The 17926-nt window shown below is 45.6% G+C and overlaps 1 protein-coding gene and 1 pseudogene across 1 annotated transcript; one reads left to right on the top strand and one right to left on the bottom strand.

The window, feature by feature from the left end:
• Positions 1-1029: 1029 nt before the first annotated feature.
• LOC130298044 (zinc finger protein ZFP2-like) lies at positions 1030-13693 on the bottom strand. Its single transcript, XM_056550928.1, has 9 exons — positions 13511-13693; positions 10161-10279; positions 7537-7716; positions 5974-6100; positions 3803-3894; positions 3645-3711; positions 3386-3525; positions 3161-3269; positions 1030-2814 (listed from the first exon to the last, which is right to left on the bottom strand). The coding sequence occupies exons 2-9, from the start codon at positions 10236-10238 to the stop codon at positions 1454-1456; spliced, it is 2154 nt and encodes a 717-aa protein (XP_056406903.1). The 5' UTR covers positions 10239-10279; positions 13511-13693; the 3' UTR covers positions 1030-1453.
• Positions 13694-13800: 107 nt separating this feature from the next.
• Positions 13801-17926, top strand: part of LOC130298050 (zinc finger protein ZFP2-like) — a 308006-nt pseudogene continuing 303880 nt past the window's right edge.

The raw sequence follows: 17926 nt of genomic DNA, 5'->3' as shown, positions 1-17926 counted from the left end.
GGAGGCACACAGCCGGAGCTGTAAGGGGAGACATCGGGCCTTGCTGGAGGCACACAGCCAGAGCTGTGAGTGACCCAAGTAACAGTGGGTACTGTGGATAAATCAGGTTGCAGGTGGCACAGGTTTTAACTGGATGAGGGAAGCTCACCAGTTAGTAGTCAGGGCATGATGATATGTTTAGTCAGTGACCAGACGGTCTAGGACTTTATTTTGTTTTACCTGCAACCTGTGGAAATAAAGCTGCGAGGAGCCCGACTTGTATGAGGAACTGTGGTCTGTGGTGTTATTGTGAGGAACGTGTCCTGTGGCAAGTGACCAGGACGATCCCAGAGCTAATCCCCAAGACGATTAGTCACAATATTCATATTCCCCCTGCAGCACGTGTATATATGACATATATTCCCCCCGTGCTATCATATGCTCCCTGCATTGCATGTGTGTGTATATATATATATATATATATATATATATATATATATATATATATGCCCCCCGCAGTGCAATCATAAGCTCCCGGCAGCGCTATGAATGACAAGCATTCTATTAGCAGCGCATCGGGCAGCCGGCTTCCCAGCCAGATGCGCAGCTAATAAAATACTTGTCATTCATAGCGCTGCCGGGAGCTTATGATTGCACTGCGGGGGGCATATATATATATATATATATATATATATATATACACATACACACACACACACACACTGCGGGGGGATTGAATGTATATATATATATATATACCCATATACACACATGCGCTGCGGGGGACATGATAGCGCGGGGGTATGTATATATGCGCTGTGGTGGGTATATGATAGCGATGCGATGGACAAGACGTATAGTGCAGCAGGGGGAAAGATATATAGAAGCTATGGGGGGCCAGACATATACCCCCCCCAGCGATTCTATATATCTTTCCCCACTGCAGCGCTTCTATTTGAAAACCCCGCCGGGAGCCCTGAATGGCTCCTCAGTACCGGCCATTCAAGGCTCCCGGAGGGGAATTTAAAAATAAAAGTACACTGTATATGGCTGGGGAGGAGCGTGCCGCCCGCTCCCCTGCTTAATAACTTTGTGCGATACAAAAAAAAAAACAGATAAGGGCGACAGAAAACTTCCATGCGAAAGAAAAAAAAATAGAGACGGGCGACAGATTAGTAAATCAAGGAGAAAAATCCTCGGAGTAAACCAGAAATCACTCCTAGATAAACACTCCATTCTTAGTAAATCAGGGCCAGTATGTTTAAAACCCTGGGTTTGTCTATCTCATAAAACCTTTTCAAACATTCAACATGAAAATGGCTTCCTCTGTGTGAATGCGCTGATGATCACTAAGTTTCACTTTGGTAAGAAAACATTTCCCGCACTTTAAACATGAATATTTCTTCTCTCTTGTGTGAATTAGCTGATGTTTAAGAAGAGTTGACTTCTGGCTAAAACATTTCCCACATTCAAGTCATGAAAATGGTTTCTCTCCTGTGTGAGTCCTCTTATGTTCAACCAGAGCTGATTTCCTTGAAAAACCTTTACCACATTCTGAACATGAATACGACTTCTCTCCTGTGTGATTTTTCTTATGATCTTTGAGTCTGGTTTCAGAAAGAAAACATTTCCCACATTCTGAACATGAATATGGCTTCTCCCCTGTGTGAGTTCTCTCATGTGAATCAAGATTTGACTTCTTTAAAAAACGTTTCCCACATTTTAAACATGCGTATGGCTTCTCCCTTTTGTGACTTCTCTCATGTCTGACAAGGTGTGATTTATCTGTGAAACATTTGCCACATTCTAAACACGAGAATGGCTTCTCCCCTGTGTGAATTCGCTCATGTATAACAAGATGGGATTTAACTGTAAAACATTTTCCACATTCTAAACATGAATACGGCTTCTCTCCTGTGTGAATTCTCTCATGTGACATAAGATGCGGTTTCTGTATAAAACATTTCCCACATTCTGAGCATGAATATGGCTTCTCTCCTGTGTGACTTCTCTCATGTGACACAAGTTGTGATTTCTGGGTAAAACATTTCCCACATTCTGAACATGAAAAGGGCTTCTCTCCTGTGTGACTTCTCGCATGTCTAACAAGATGTGATATCTGTATAAAACATTTTCCACATTCTGAACATGAATATGGCTTCTCCCCTGTGTGACTTCTCTCATGAGTAATAAGATCTGACTTATTTATAAAACATTTTCCGCATTCTGTACATGAATATGGCTTCTTTCCTGTGTGAATTCTCTCATGGGTAACAAGATTTGATTTTTGAGAAAAACATTTCCCACATACTGAACATGCATATGGCTTCTCTCCTGTGTGACTTCTCTTATGTGCAAGAAGCTGTGATTTATACATAAAACATTTCCCACATTCTGAACATAAATATGCCTTCTCTCCTGTGTAATTTAGATCTGATCTTTTTGTTAACTCTTTTCCATATTCATCACATTGAATCCATTCGCCCTCTTTCTGATCTGGACTTGTCTGTGATTGGTCAGCATAAGGTTCCTGATGATCAGGAGGATTATTATCTGATAGATCTGGATGGACATTAGTTGTAAGGAGGTCTTCTCCTGAGGTGCGCTCCATGATCTCTCCATCTTCTCCTGAGGGGCGCTCCATGATCTCTCCATCTTGTCCTGAGGAGCGCTCCATGATCTCTCCATCTTGTCCTGAGCAGCGCTCCATGATCTCTCCATCTTCTCCTGAGGAGCGCTCCATGATCTCTCCATCTTGTCCTGAGGAGCGCTCCATGATCTCTCCATCTTCTCCTAATAATATGACATTTCCCTCAGAATACATCCTTGGACATTCTGTAAGGGAAAAGAATAATTTTGAGATCACTGGGGCCTGAAGAGTTAATGTAATGTAGATCTAAGGTGGAGCCTCCCCTGAAGAAACCTCTGAATTACCTCTGTAATATATTATTAAATACCTGGGGTAACACCTCCTGGCATTATTACATACCTGGGGTAACACCTACTGGCATTATTACATACCTGAGATAACACCTCCTGGAATTATTACATACCTGGGGTAACACCTCCTGGCATTATTACATACCTGAGGTAACACCTACTGGCATTATTACATATCTGGGGTAACACCTCCTGGCATTATTACATACCTGGGGTAACACCTCCTGGAATTATTACATACCTGGGATAACACCTCCTGGAATTTCCTCCTTCACTTCCCTCATACACGGGTGATGGCCGCTCATCCTCTCTTCTTCATCCTCCACTTTATTATTAGTCAGATCTCCCCCCTGATGTGACATATAGAACAATTCACTACAATACAGCAGACAAGAGGAGCAACAGAGACCCCCAAATCTATGACTGCAGGACCCCCCTATAGAGATATAGGATCAGACTCATCTACCTGATGCTTCTCTGGGACATTTCCCTCTGGACAGTCCTGGGAATACAGAGGGCGGGGACACCTCTCGGGTGGATTTCTATCCATGACTCCCTCTGTAGGGAACACACAGGGAATGAATACATCACCACCTGTATATTCATCTGTAGGGAACACATAGTTACAGATAATATTATTTCCATTTGACGATCAGATAATGGACCTTGAAGACCCTCAGAACAAGTGTCTCTTTACCAACCAATAAAAGTCTCCCCCTCCTTACGCTGCTGATTGGTCCAGAAATCTGTCTCATCTTTGATTTCAATCTTAATCTCCATCAGATTTTCCGCCTAAACAAGAAAAAAAAAAAAAAAAAAAAAAATTATCTTAGGTTCAGTCACTTTACGGTCATATTTTTGGGGACAGTTTAGCCTCATCTACCTGATGCTTCTCTGGGAGATTTCCCTCTGGACGGTTCTGGGAATACAGAGGACGGGGACACCTCTCGGGTGGATTTCTATCAAGGAATCCAACTGTAGGGAACACACAGGGAATGAATACATCACCTCCTATATATTCATCTTTAGGGAACACACAGGGACTGAATACTACACTCGCGCCGGTCTTAGCTCGGACACGTTGGCCTGTCCTTTAGACCTTTGTCCAACATACCCATCCCTCAGATGCACCAAATGTGAACCTAGCCTTAGATGGGTTGTCCGGTGTAGAAAAACCTATCCTCAAATATACGGTGTTCATATTAGGACATCCACAAGCATCATCCTGAACTCCGCCCTCCCTCAGGAAAAACTCCGCCCTCCCTCAGGCTGAGAGGTCTGCATAAATGCATAGTGCAGTGTTTCCTAACCAAGGCACCTCAAGCTGTTGCAAAACTACAACTCCCAGGTGTGAGGCAGGATGAAGTTTTGTCTGAGGGAGGGAGTTTTGGATAAAAGAGGAGGAAGGACGGAGTTTTGGATGAGGGAGTATTGGAGTTTTGGATGAGGGAGTATTGGAGTTTTGGATGAGGGAGTATTGGAGTTTTGGATGAGGGAGTTTTGGATGAGGGAGTTTTGGATGAGGGAGTTTTGCCCGAGGGAAGAGGGAGTTTTGCCCGAGGGAGTTTTGCCCGAGGGAGTTTTGCCCGAGGGAGTTTTGCCCGAGGGAGTTTTGCCCGAGGGAGTTTTGCCCGAGGGAGTTTTGCCCGAGGGAGTTTTGCCCGAGGGAGGAGGGAGTTTTGCCCGAAGGAGGAGGGAGTTTTGCCCGAAGGAGGAGGGAGTTTTGCCCGAGGGAGGAGGGAGTTTTGCCCGAGGGAGGAGGGAGTTTTGCCCGAGGGAGGAGGGAGTTTTGCCCGAGGGAGGACGGAGTTTTGCCCGAGGGAGGACGGAGTTTTGCCCGAGGGAGGACGGAGTTTTGCCCGAAGGAGGACGGAGTTTTATATAATCCGCTCGGGTCTGAGGGAGGGAAAGTAGAATCGTAGACTACACCATCGTGGGCTACACCATCGTGGGCTACACCATAGTAGACGACACCATCGTGGGCTACACCATCGTGGAATATAACATCGTAGACTACACCATCGTGGGCTACACCATCGTGGGCTACACCATCGTGGAATATAACATCGTGGGCTACACCATCGTGGAATATAACATCGTGGAATATAACATCATAGACTACACCATCGTAGGCTACACCATCGTAGGCTACAACGTCGTGGGCTACACCGTCGTGGGCTACACCGTCGTGGGCTACACCGTCGTGGGCTACACCATCGTGGAATATAACATCGTGGGCTACACCATCGTGGGCTACACCATCGTGGGCTACACCATCGTGGGCTACACCATCGTGGAATATAACATCATAGACTACACCATCGTAGGCTACACCATCGTAGGCTACACCGTCGTAGGCTACACCGTCGTAGGCTACACCGTCGTAGGCTACACCGTCGTAGGCTACACCGTCGTGGGCTACACCGTCGTGGGCTACACCGTCGTGGGCTACACCGTCGTGGGCTACACCGTCGTAGACTACACCGTCGTAGACTACACCATCGTAGACTACACCATCGTAGACTACACCATCGTAGACTACACCATCGTAGACTACACCATCGTAGACTACACCATCGTGGACCCCTCACAAGGACGTCCCTGCTCTGATAATCTTCTGTAAGGAGTTTCCTGTATTTATCCCATTCAGTTCCCGGAATTGTTTTATTATCTTTGTGTTACCTGTTCTGTTATTTGTTACTATATTGTGTAAATATCTTCACATTAAATGTTTATATAATCCGCTCGGGTCTGAGGGAGAGAAAGTAGAATCAAAGGGTTAATTTAGTGACTTGCTGGAACTAGTAACAGGTACCAGAGGTTTGGTGGAATTAACCCTTACACTATCGCACTCTCTACTGTGTCCCAGCAGGACTGATAGGGGGCGATCCTGACACGTTCACATCTAAATACAATATATACAAAGTATACGGACGCCACAATGATATCCTACAACTACATAAATAATCCTGACATATACAAGAGGGGATATAACCGTATATATATATATATATATATATATATATATATATATATATATATGTCTCTTCTTACCTTGTGATGTGAGGGGCCGGTGATCCCCCATCATGACTATGTCCTGGTACAGATCCTTGTGTCCTTCTACATACTCCCACTCCTCCATGGAGAAATAGACCGCCACATCCTGACACCTTATAGGAACCTGACACACAATGATACCGTCATCACTAGACCCCTCCAATACTGTATAATGTCCCAGCAGTGTCACCTCTCTATTCATCACCAGCCCCTCCATTACTGTATAATGTCCCAGCAGTGTCACCTCTCTAATCATCACCAGACCCCTCCATTACTGTATAATGTCCCAGCAGTGTCACCTCTCTAATCATCACCAGACCCCTCCATTACTGTATAATGTCCCAGCAGTGTCACCTCTCTAATCATCACCAGACCTCTCCATTACTGTATAATGTCCCAACAGTGTCACCTCTCTATTCATCACCAGACCCCTCCATTACTGTATAATGTCCCAGCAGTGTCACCTCTCTAATCATCACCAGACCCCTCCATTACTGTATAATGTCCAGCAGTGTCACCTCTCTAATCATCACCAGACCCCTCCATTACTGTATAATGTCCAGCAGTGTCACCTCTCTAATCATCACCAGACCCCTCCATTACTGTATAATGTCCCAGCAGTGTCACCTCTCTATTCATCACCAGACCCCTCCATTACTGTATAATGTCCCAGCAGTGTCACCTCTCTAATCATCACCAGACCCCTCCATTACTGTATAATGTCCAGCAGTGTCACCTCTCTAATCATCACCAGACCCCTCCATTACTGTATAATGTCCAGCAGTGTCACCTCTCTAATCATCACCAGAGCCCTCCATTACTGTATAATGTCCCAGCAGGGTCACCTCTCCAGTCATCACCAGACCCCTCCATTACTGTATAATGTCCCAGCATTGTCACCTCTCTAATCATCACCAGACCCCTCCATTACTGTATAATGTCCCAGCAGTGTCACCTCTCCAGTCATCACCAGACCCCTCCATTACTGTATAATGTCCCAGCAGTGTCACCTCTCTATTCATCACCAGACCCCTCCATTACTGTATAATGTCCCAGCAGTGTCACCTCTCTATTCATCACCAGACCCCTCCATTACTGTATAATGTCCCAGCAGTGTCACCTCTCTAATCATCACCAGAGTCCTCCATTACTGTATAATGTCCCAGCAGTGTCACCTCTTTAATCATCACCAGACCCCTTCATTACTGTATAATGTCCCAGCAGAGTCACCTCTCTAATCATCACCAGACCCCTCCATTACTGTATAATGTCCCAGCAGTGTCACCTCTCTAATCATCACCAGACCCCTCCATTACTGTATAATGTCCCAGCAGTGTCACCTCTCTTATGATCACCAGACCCCTCCATTACTGTATAATGTCCCAGCAGTGTCACCTCTCTAATCATCACCAGACCCCTCCATTACTGTATAATGTCCCAGCAGTGTCACCTCTCTTATGATCACCAGACCCCTCCATTACTGTATAATGTCCCAGCAGTGTCACCTCTCTAATCATCACCAGACCCCTCCATTACTGTAAAAGGTCCCAACAGGGTCACCTCTCTAGTCAGCAGCTCAGTGATCCTGTGGGTGAGTTCTAGGATCTTCTTCTCAGGTATCAGTGAGTGAGGTGGAGGCTCCGTGATGGGGCCCCGGGCCCTGCTCCGTCCTCCTGACTCATGGAGATGGCTGCTGGGGGCCACACACTCCCCCCATGTCTTCTTCACTATGGTGTAATCCTGTGTATGGAGAGAGACAATGAGGGGACTGACCCCAGTATTCCTCCCCCACTACAAAGAGGAGATTGTTCCCCCTGTATAGTGAGCACATCTGGAATACTGGGGTCAGTTCTGGAGACCTCACCTACAAAGAGACATCCAGAACATAGAGCGGGGCCAAAGATGGGGGACAACAATGGTGGAAATGTAGATGGGGGACAACAATGGTGGAAATGTAGATGGGGGACCACAATGGTGGAAATGTAGATGGGGGACAACAATGGTGGAAATGTAGATGGGGGGACAACAATGGTGGAAATGTAGATGGGGACAACAATGGTGGAAATGTAGATGGGGACAACAATGGTGGAAATGTAGATGGGGGGACAACAATGGTGGAAATGTAGATGGGGGGACAACAATGGTGGAAATGTAGATGGGGGGACAACAATGGTGGAAATGTAGATGGGGGGACAACAATGGTGGAAATGTAGATGGGGGGACAACAATGGTGGAAATGTAGATGGGGGGACAACAATGGTGGAAATGTAGATGGGGGGACAACAATGGTGGAAATGTAGATGGGGGGACAACAATGGTGGAAATGTAGATGGGGGGACAACAATGGTGGAAATGTAGATGGGGGGGACAACAATGGTGGAAATGTAGATGGGGGGACAACAATGGTGGAAATGTAGATGGGGGGACAACAATGGTGGAAATGTAGATGGGGACAACAATGGTGGAAATGTAGATGGGGACACAACAATGGTGGAAATGTAGATGGGGACACAACAATGGTGGAAATGTAGATGGGGACACAACAATGGTGGAAATGTAGATGGGGACAACAATGGTGACAATGTAAATGGGGGGACAACAATGGTGGAAATGTAGATGGGGACAACAATGGTGGAAATGTAGATGGGGACAACAATGGTGGAAATGTAGATAGGGGGACAACAATGGTGAAAATGTAGATGGGGGGACAACAATGGTGGAAATGTAGATGGGGGACAACAATGGTGAAAATGTAGATGGGGGACAACAATGGTGAAAATGTAGATGGGGGACAACAATGGTGAAAATGTAGATGAGGGGACAACAATGGTGGAAATGTAGATGGGGGGACAACAATGGTGGAAATGTAGATGGGGGGACAACAATGGTGGAAATGTAGATGGGGGGACAACAATGGTGGAAATGTAGATGGGGACAACAATGGTGGAAATGTAGATGGGGGGACAACAATGGTGGAAATGTAGATGGGGGTCAACAATGGTGGAAATGTAGATGAGGACACAACAATGGTGGAAATGTAGATGGGGACAACAATGGTGGAAATGTAGATGGGGACAACAATGGTGGAAATGTAGATGGGGGGACAACAATGGTGGAAATGTAGATGGGGGTCAACAATGGTGGAAATGTAGATGGGGACAACAATGGTGGAAATGTAGATGGGGACAACAATGGTGGAAATGTAGATGGGGACAACAATGGTGGAAATGTAGATGGGGGACAACAATGGTGGAAATGTAGATGGGGGACAACAATGGTGGAAATGTAGATGGGGGACAACAATGGTGGAAATGTAGATGGGGACAACAATGGTGGAAATGTAGATGGGGCAACAATGGTGGAAATGTAGATGGGGGACAACAATGGTGGAAATGTAGATGGGGACAACAATGGTGAAAATGTAGATGGGGGGACAAGAATGGTGGAAATGTAGATGGGGGGACAACAATGGTGAAAATGTAGATGGGGGGACAACAATGGTGGAAATGTAGATGGGGGGACAACAATGGTGGAAATGTAGATGGGGGGACAACAATGGTGAAAATGTAGATGGGGGGACAACAATGGTGGAAATTTAGATGGGGACAACAATGGTGGAAATGTAGATGGGGGACAACAATGGTGGAAATGTAGATGGGGACAACAATGGTGGAAATGTAGATGGGGACAACAATGGTGGAAATGTAGATGGGGGACAACAATGGTGGAAATGTAGATGGGGACAACAATGGTGGAAATGTAGATGGGGACAACAATGGTGGAAATGTAGATGGGGACAACAATGGTGGAAATGTAGATGGGGACAACAATGGTGGAAATGTAGATGGGGACAACAATGGTGGAAATGTAGATGGGGACAACAATGGTGGAAATGTAGATGGGGCCAACAATGGTGGAAATGTAGATGGGGACAACAATGGTGGAAATGTAGATGGGGACAACAATGGTGGAAATGAAGATGAGGACAACAATGGTGGAAATGTAGATGTGGACAACAATGGTGGAAATGTAGATGGGGACAACAATGGTGGAAATGTAGATGGGGACAACAATGGTGGAAATGTAGATGGGGGGACAACAATGGTGGAAATGTAGATGGGGACAACAATGGTGGAAATATAGATGGGGACAACAATGGTGGAAATGTAGATGGGTCACCTCACCTCTCCGGTAAGCAGGTGGAGGATCTCCAAGGTGAAGTGTAATATTCTCTTAGTCATGTCATTCCTGTCCTTCTCCATCCTTGGGGGTCATTCAGGAGAAGAAGAGACAACTGGATCAGCTGGATAAGAGGGTGACACACTGTAACAAACCTCCTCCTCATGCAATCTCCTTACTACTGGGGTGACACACTGTAACAAACCTCCTCCTCATGTAATCTCCTTACTGCTGGGGTGACACACTGTAACAAACCTCGTCCTCATGTAATCTCCTTACTACTGGGGTGACACACTGTAACAAACCTCCTCCTCATGCAATCTCCTTACTACTGGGGTGACACACTGTAACAAACCTCGTCCTCATGTAATCTCCTTACTGCTGGGGTGACACACTGTAACAAACCTCGTCCTCATGTAATCTCCTTACTACTGGGGTGACACACTGTAACAAACCTCCTCCTCATGTAATCTCCTTACTACTGGGGTGACACACTGTAACAATCCTCCTCCTCATGTAATCTCCTTACTACTGGGGTGACACACTGTAACAAACCTCCTCCTCATGTAATCTCCTTACTACTGGGGTGAGACACTGTAACAAACCTCCTCCTCATGTAATCTCCTTACTACTGGGGTGACACACTGTAACAAACCTCCTCCTCATGTAATCTCCTTACTACTGAGGTGACACACTGTAACAAACCTCCTCCTCATGCAATCTCCTTACTACTGGGGTGACACACTGTAACAAACCTCCTCCTCATGTAATCTCCTTACTACTGGGGTGACACACTGTAACAAACCTTCTCCTAATGTAATCTCCTTACTACTGGGGTGACACACTGTAACAAACCTCCTCCTCATGTAATCTCCTTACTACTGGGGTGACACACTGTAACAGACCTCCTCCTCGTGTAATCTCCTTACTACTGGGATGACACACTGTAACAAACCCCCTCCTCATGTAATCTCCTTACTACTGGGGTGACACACTGTAACAATCCTCCTCCTCATGTAATCTCCTTACTACTGGGGTGACACACTGTAACAAACCTCCTCCTCGTGTAATCTCCTTACTACTGGGGTGACACACTGTAACAATCCTCCTCCTCATGTAATCTCCTTACTATTGGGGTGACACACTGTAACAAACCTCCTCCTCATGTAATCTCCTTACTACTGGGGTGACACACTGTAACAAACCTCCTCCTCATGTAATCTCCTTACTACTGGGGTGACACACTGTAACAATCCTCCTCCTCATGTAATCTCCTTACTGCTGGGGTGACACACTGTAACAATCCTCCTCCTCATGTAATCTTCTCACTACTGGGGTGACACACTGTAACAAACCTCCTCCTCATGTAATCTCCTTACTACTGGGGTGACACACTGTAACAATCCTCCTCCTCATGTAATCTCCTTACTGCTGGGGTGACACACTGTAACAATCCTCCTCCTCATGTAATCTTCTCACTACTGGGGTGACACACTGTAACAAACCCCCTCCTCATGTAATCTTCTCACTACTGGGGTGACACACTGTAACAAACCCCCTCCTCATGTAATCTCCTCACTACTGGGGTGACACACTGTAACAAACCTCCTCCTCGTGTAATCTCCTCACTACTGGGGTGACACACTATAACAAACCTCCTCCACATGTAATCTCCTCACTACTGGGGTGACACACTGTAACAAACCTGCTTCTCCTGTAATCTCCTTACTACTGGGGTGACACACTGTAACAAACCTCCTCCTCATGTAATCTCCTTACTACTAGGGTGACACACTGTAACAAACCTCCTCCTCATGTAATCTCCTTACTACTGGGGTGAAACACTGTAACAAACCTCCTCCACATGTAATCTCCTTACTACTGGGGTGACACACTGTAACAAACCTCCTCCTCATGTAATCTCCTTACTACTGGGGTGACACACTGTAACAAACCTCCTCCTCATGTAATCTCCTTACTACTGGGGTGACACACTGTAACAACCCTCCTCCTCATGTAATCTCCTTACTACTGGGGTGACACACTGTAACAAACCTCCTCCTCATGTAATCTCCTTACTACTGGGGTGACACACTGTAACAAACCTCCTCCTCATGTAATCTCCTTACTACTGGGGTGACACACTGTAACAAACCTCCTCCTCATGTAATCTCCTTACTACTGGGGTGACACACTGTAACAAACCTCCTCCTCATGTAATCTCCTTACTACTGGGGTGACACACTGTAACAAACCTCCTCCTCATGTAATCTCCTTACTACTGAAGTGACACACTGTAACAAACCTCCTCCTCATGTAATCTCCTTACTACTGAAGTGACACACTGTAACAAACCTCCTCCTCATGTAATCTCCTTACTACTGGGGTGACACACTGTAACAAACCTCCTCCTCATGTAATCTCCTCACTACTGGGGTGACACACTGTAACAAACCTCCTCCTCATGTAATCTCCTTACTACTGGGGTGACACACTGTAACAAACCTCCTCCTCATGTAATCTCCTTACTACTGGGGTGACACACTGTAACAAACCTCCTCCTCATGTAATCTCCTCACTACTGGGGTGACACACTGTAACAAACCTCCTCCTCATGTAATCTCCTTACTACTGGGGTGACACACTGTAACAAACCTCCTCCTCATGTAATCTCCTTACTACTGGGGTGACACACTGTAACAAACCTCCTCCTCATGTAATCTCCTTACTACTGGGGTGACACACTGTAACAAACCTCCTCCTCATGTAATCTCCTTACTACTGAAGTGACACACTGTAACAAACCTCCTCCTCATGTAATCTCCTTACTACTGAAGTGACACACTGTAACAAACCTCCTCCTCATGTAATCTCCTTACTACTGGGGTGACACACTGTAACAAACCTCCTCCTCATGTAATCTCCTCACTACTGGGGTGACACACTGTAACAAACCTCCTCCTCATGTAATCTCCTTACTACTGGGGTGACACACTGTAACAAACCTCCTCCTCATGTAATCTCCTTACTACTGGGGTGACACACTGTAACAAACCTCCTCCTCATGTAATCTCCTCACTACTGGGGTGACACACTGTAACAAACCTCCTCCTCATGTAATCTCCTTACTACTGGGGTGACACACTGTAACAAACCTCCTCCTCATGTAATCTCCTTACTACTGGGGTGACACACTGTAACAAACCTCCTCCTCATGTAATCTCCTTACTACTGGGGTGACACACTGTAACAAACCTCCTCCTCATGTAATCTCCTTACTACTGGGGTGACACACTGTAACAATCCTCCTCCTCATGTAATCTCCTTACTACTGGGGTGACACACTGTAACAAACCTCCTCCTTATGTAATCGTAGTCAGCGTCTCAATTCTCTGTAGATTAGCCCATCCCACTCCGATCACATGATCTTTTTCACAGGTCCTTTGCTACTAATGTTCTTTATTCTCTTCTGCTGAGCTCCGCCCACTTCTCGTGTGATTATCATGACAGGTCCTTTATCGACAATATCTTCTAGCCTTCTGAGCTCCGCCCTCTACTGTCACATGACCATTCTCACAGGTCCTTCATCTTCAATCTCGCTGAGATCCGCCCCTATCCATCCCGGTCACATGATTGTGACATCATCACAGGTCCTGCACGCCCCATCCAGTTCATACAGATCAGGTCCTGGCCGCAGTCTCTGCTCCTTGGTGTAAGGTAAGAATTCTATAGGAGGTTTGTTACAATGTGTCATTCTTGTGTCATTCCAGTAGTCGGGTGATTACATGGGGAGGGGGTTTGTTACAATGTGTCATTCTTGTGTCATTCCAGTAGTCGGGTGATTACATGGGGAGGGGGTTTGTTACAATGTGTCATTCTTGTGTGATTCCAGTAGTCGGGTGATTACATGGGGAGGAGGTTTGTTACAATGTGTCATTCTTGTGTCATCCCAGTAGTCGGGTGATTACATGGGGAGGGGGTTTGTTACAATGTGTCATTCTTGTGTCATTCCAGTAGTCAGGTGATTACATGGGGAGGGGGTTTGTTACAATGTGTCATTCTTGTGTGATTCCAGTAGTCGGGTGATTACATGGGGAGGGGGTTTGTTACAATGTGTCATTCTTGTGTGATTCCAGTAGTCGGGTGATTACATGGGGAGGGGGTTTGTTACATTGTGTCATTCTTGTGTCATCCCAGTAGTCAGGTGATTACATGGGGAGGGGGTTTGTTACAATGTGTCATTCTTGTGTGATTCCAGTAGTCAGGTGATTACATGGGGAGGGGGTTTGTTACAATGTGTCATTCTTGTGTGATTCCAGTAGTCGGGTGATTACATGGGGAGGGGGTTTGTTACAATGTGTCATTCTTGTGTCATCCCAGTAGTCGGGTGATTACATGGGGAGGAGGTTTGTTACAATGTGTCATTCTTGTGTGATTCCAGTAGTCGGGTGATTACATGGGGAGGGGGTTTGTTACAATGTGTCATTCTTGTGTGATTCCAGTAGTCGGGTGATTACATGGGGAGGAGGTTTGTTACAATGTGTCATTCTTGTGTGATTCCAGTAGTCAGGTGATTACATGGGGAGGAGGTTTGTTACAATGTGTCATTCTTGTGTGATTCCAGTAGTCGGGTGATTACATGGGGAGGAGGTTTGTTACAATGTGTCATTCTTGTGTGATTCCAGTAGTCAGGTGATTACATGGGGAGGAGGTTTGTTACAATGTGTCATTCTTGTGTGATTCCAGTAGTCGGGTGATTACATGGGGAGGAGGTTTGTTACAATGTGTCATTCTTGTGTGATTCCAGTAGTCAGGTGATTACATGGGGAGGAGGTTTGTTACAATGTGTCATTCTTGTGTGATTCCAGTAGTCGGGTGATTACATGGGGAGGGGGTTTGTTACAATGTGTCATTCTTGTGTGATTCCAGTAGTCGGGTGATTACATGGGGAGGGGGTTTGTTACAATGTGTCATTCTTGTGTGATTCCAGTAGTCGGGTGATTACATGGGGAGGAGGTTTGTTACAATGTGTCATTCTTGTGTGATTCCAGTAGTCAGGTGATTACATGGGGAGGGGGTTTGTTACAATGTGTCATTCTTGTGTGATTCCAGTAGTCGGGTGATTACATGGGGAGGAGGTTTGTTACAATGTGTCATTCTTGTGTGATTCCAGTAGTCAGGTGATTACATGGGGAGGAGGTTTGTTACAATGTGTCATTCTTGTGTGATTCCAGTAGTCGGGTGATTACATGGGGAGGGGGTTTGTTACAATGTGTCATTCTTGTATGATTCCAGTAGTCGGGTGATTACATGGGGAGGAGGTTTGTTACAATGTGTCATTCTTGTGTGATTCCAGTAGTCAGGTGATTACATGGGGAGGGGGTTTGTTACAATGTGTCATTCTTGTGTCATCCCAGTAGTCAGGTGATTACATGGGGAGGGGGTTTGTTACAATGTGTCATTCTTGTGTGATTCCAGTAGTCGGGTGATTACATGGGGAGGAGGTTTGTTACAATGTGTCATTCTTGTGTGATTCCAGTAGTCGGGTGATTACATGGGGAGGGGGTTTGTTACAATGTGTCATTCTTGTGTGATTCCAGTAGTCAGGTGATTACATGGGGAGGGGGTTTGTTACAATGTGTCATTCTTGTGTGATTCCAGTAGTCGGGTGATTACATGGGGAGGGGGTTTGTTACAATGTGTCATTCTTGTGTGATTCCAGTAGTCGGGTGATTACATGGGGAGGGGGTTTGTTACAATGTGTCATTCTTGTGTGATTCCAGTAGTCGGGTGATTACATGGGGAGGGGGTTTGTTACAATGTGTCATTCTTGTGTGATTCCAGTAGTCGGGTGATTACATGGGGAGGAGGTTTGTTACAATGTGTCATTCTTGTGTGATTCCAGTAGTCGGGTGATTACATGGGGAGGGGGTTTGTTACAATGTGTCATTCTTGTGTGATTCCAGTAGTCAGGTGATTACATGGGGAGGGGGTTTGTTACAATGTGTCATTCTTGTATGATTCCAGTAGTCAGGTGATTACATGGGGAGGGGGTTTGTTACAATGTGTCATTCTTGTGTGATTCCAGTAGTCAGGTGATTACATGGGGAGGAGGTTTGTTACAATGTGTCATTCTTGTGTCATCCCAGTAGTCAGGTGATTACATGGGGAGGGGGTTTGTTACAATGTGTCATTCTTGTGTCATCCCAGTAGTCGGGTGATTACATGGGGAGGAGGTTTGTTACAATGTGTCATTATTGTGTGATTCCAGTAGTCGGGTGATTACATGGGGAGGAGGTTTGTTACAATGTGTCATTCTTGTGTGATTCCAGTAGTCGGGTGATTACATGGGGAGGGGGTTTGTTACAATGTGTCATTCTTGTGTGATTCCAGTAGTCAGGTGATTACATGGGGAGGGGGTTTGTTACAATGTGTCATTCTTGTGTGATTCCAGTAGTCAGGTGATTACATGGGGAGGAGGTTTGTTACAATGTGTCATTCTTGTGTCATCCCAGTAGTCAGGTGATTACATGGGGAGGGGGTTTGTTACAATGTGTCATTCTTGTGTCATCCCAGTAGTCAGGTGATTACATGGGGAGGGGGTTTGTTACAATGTGTCATTCTTGTGTGATTCCAGTAGTCAGGTGATTACATGGGGAGGAGGTTTGTTACAATGTGTCATTCTTGTGTCATCCCAGTAGTCAGGTGATTACATGGGGAGGAGGTTTGTTACAATGTGTCATTATTGTGTGATTCCAGTAGTCAGGTGATTACATGGGGAGGGGGTTTGTTACAATGTGTCATTCTTGTGTGATTCCAGTAGTCGGGTGATTACATGGGGAGGAGGTTTGTTACAATGTGTCATTCTTGTGTGATTCCAGTAGTCAGGTGATTACATGGGGAGGGGGTTTGTTACAATGTGTCATTCTTGTGTCATCCCAGTAGTCGGGTGATTACATGGGGAGGGGGTTTGTTACAATGTGTCATTATTGTGTGATTCCAGTAGTCAGGTGATTACATGGGGAGGAGGTTTGTTACAATGTGTCATTCTTGTATGATTCCAGTAGTCGGGTGATTACATGGGGAGGATGTTTGTTACAATGTGTCATTCTTGTGTGATTCCAGTAGTCAGGTGATTACATGGGGAGGGGGTTTGTTACAATGTGTCATTCTTGTGTGATTCCAGTAGTCAGGTGATTACATGGGGAGGGGGTTTGTTACAATGTGTCATTATTGTGTGATTCCAGTAGTCAGGTGATTACATGGGGAGGGGGTTTGTTACAATGTGTCATTCTTGTGTGATTCCAGTAGTCGGGTGATTACATGGGGAGGAGGTTTGTTACAATGTGTCATTCTTGTGTGATTCCAGTAGTCGGGTGATTACATGGGGAGGAGGTTTGTTACAATGTGTCATTCTTGTATGATTCCAGTAGTCAGGTGATTACATGGGGAGGGGGTTTGTTACAATGTGTCATTCTTGTGTGATTCCAGTAGTCAGGTGATTACATGGGGAGGGGGTTTGTTACAATGTGTCATTCTTGTATGATTCCAGTAGTCAGGTGATTACATGGGGAGGGGGTTTGTTACAATGTGTCATTCTTGTGTCATCCCAGTAGTCAGGTGATTACATGGGGAGGGGGTTTGTTACAATGTGTCATTCTTGTGTGATTCCAGTAGTCAGGTGATTACATGGGGAGGAGGTTTGTTACAATGTGTCATTCTTGTGTCATCCCAGTAGTCAGGTGATTACATGGGGAGGGGGTTTGTTACA

Source organism: Hyla sarda, assembly GCF_029499605.1.
Source record: "Hyla sarda isolate aHylSar1 chromosome 1 unlocalized genomic scaffold, aHylSar1.hap1 SUPER_1_unloc_19, whole genome shotgun sequence".
In the NCBI taxonomy this organism is placed as follows: domain Eukaryota; kingdom Metazoa; phylum Chordata; class Amphibia; order Anura; family Hylidae; genus Hyla; species Hyla sarda.
This window is presented reverse-complemented; position numbering and strand designations above follow the sequence as displayed.

Excerpts from the sequence above, each read along its gene's own strand:
- LOC130298044 (XM_056550928.1), bottom strand. The coding sequence starts at position 10,238 with ATGGAGAAGGACAGGAATGACATGACTAAGAGAATATTACACTTCACC. Across the intron at positions 7,717-10,160 it reads TCCACCTGCTTACCGGAGAG|GATTACACCATAGTGAAGAA; the intron begins GTGAGGTGACCC and ends CTCCATACACAG. Across the intron at positions 3,895-5,973 it reads CCGGCCCCTCACATCACAAG|TTGGATTCCTTGATAGAAAT; the intron begins GTAAGAAGAGAC and ends TGTTCCCTACAG.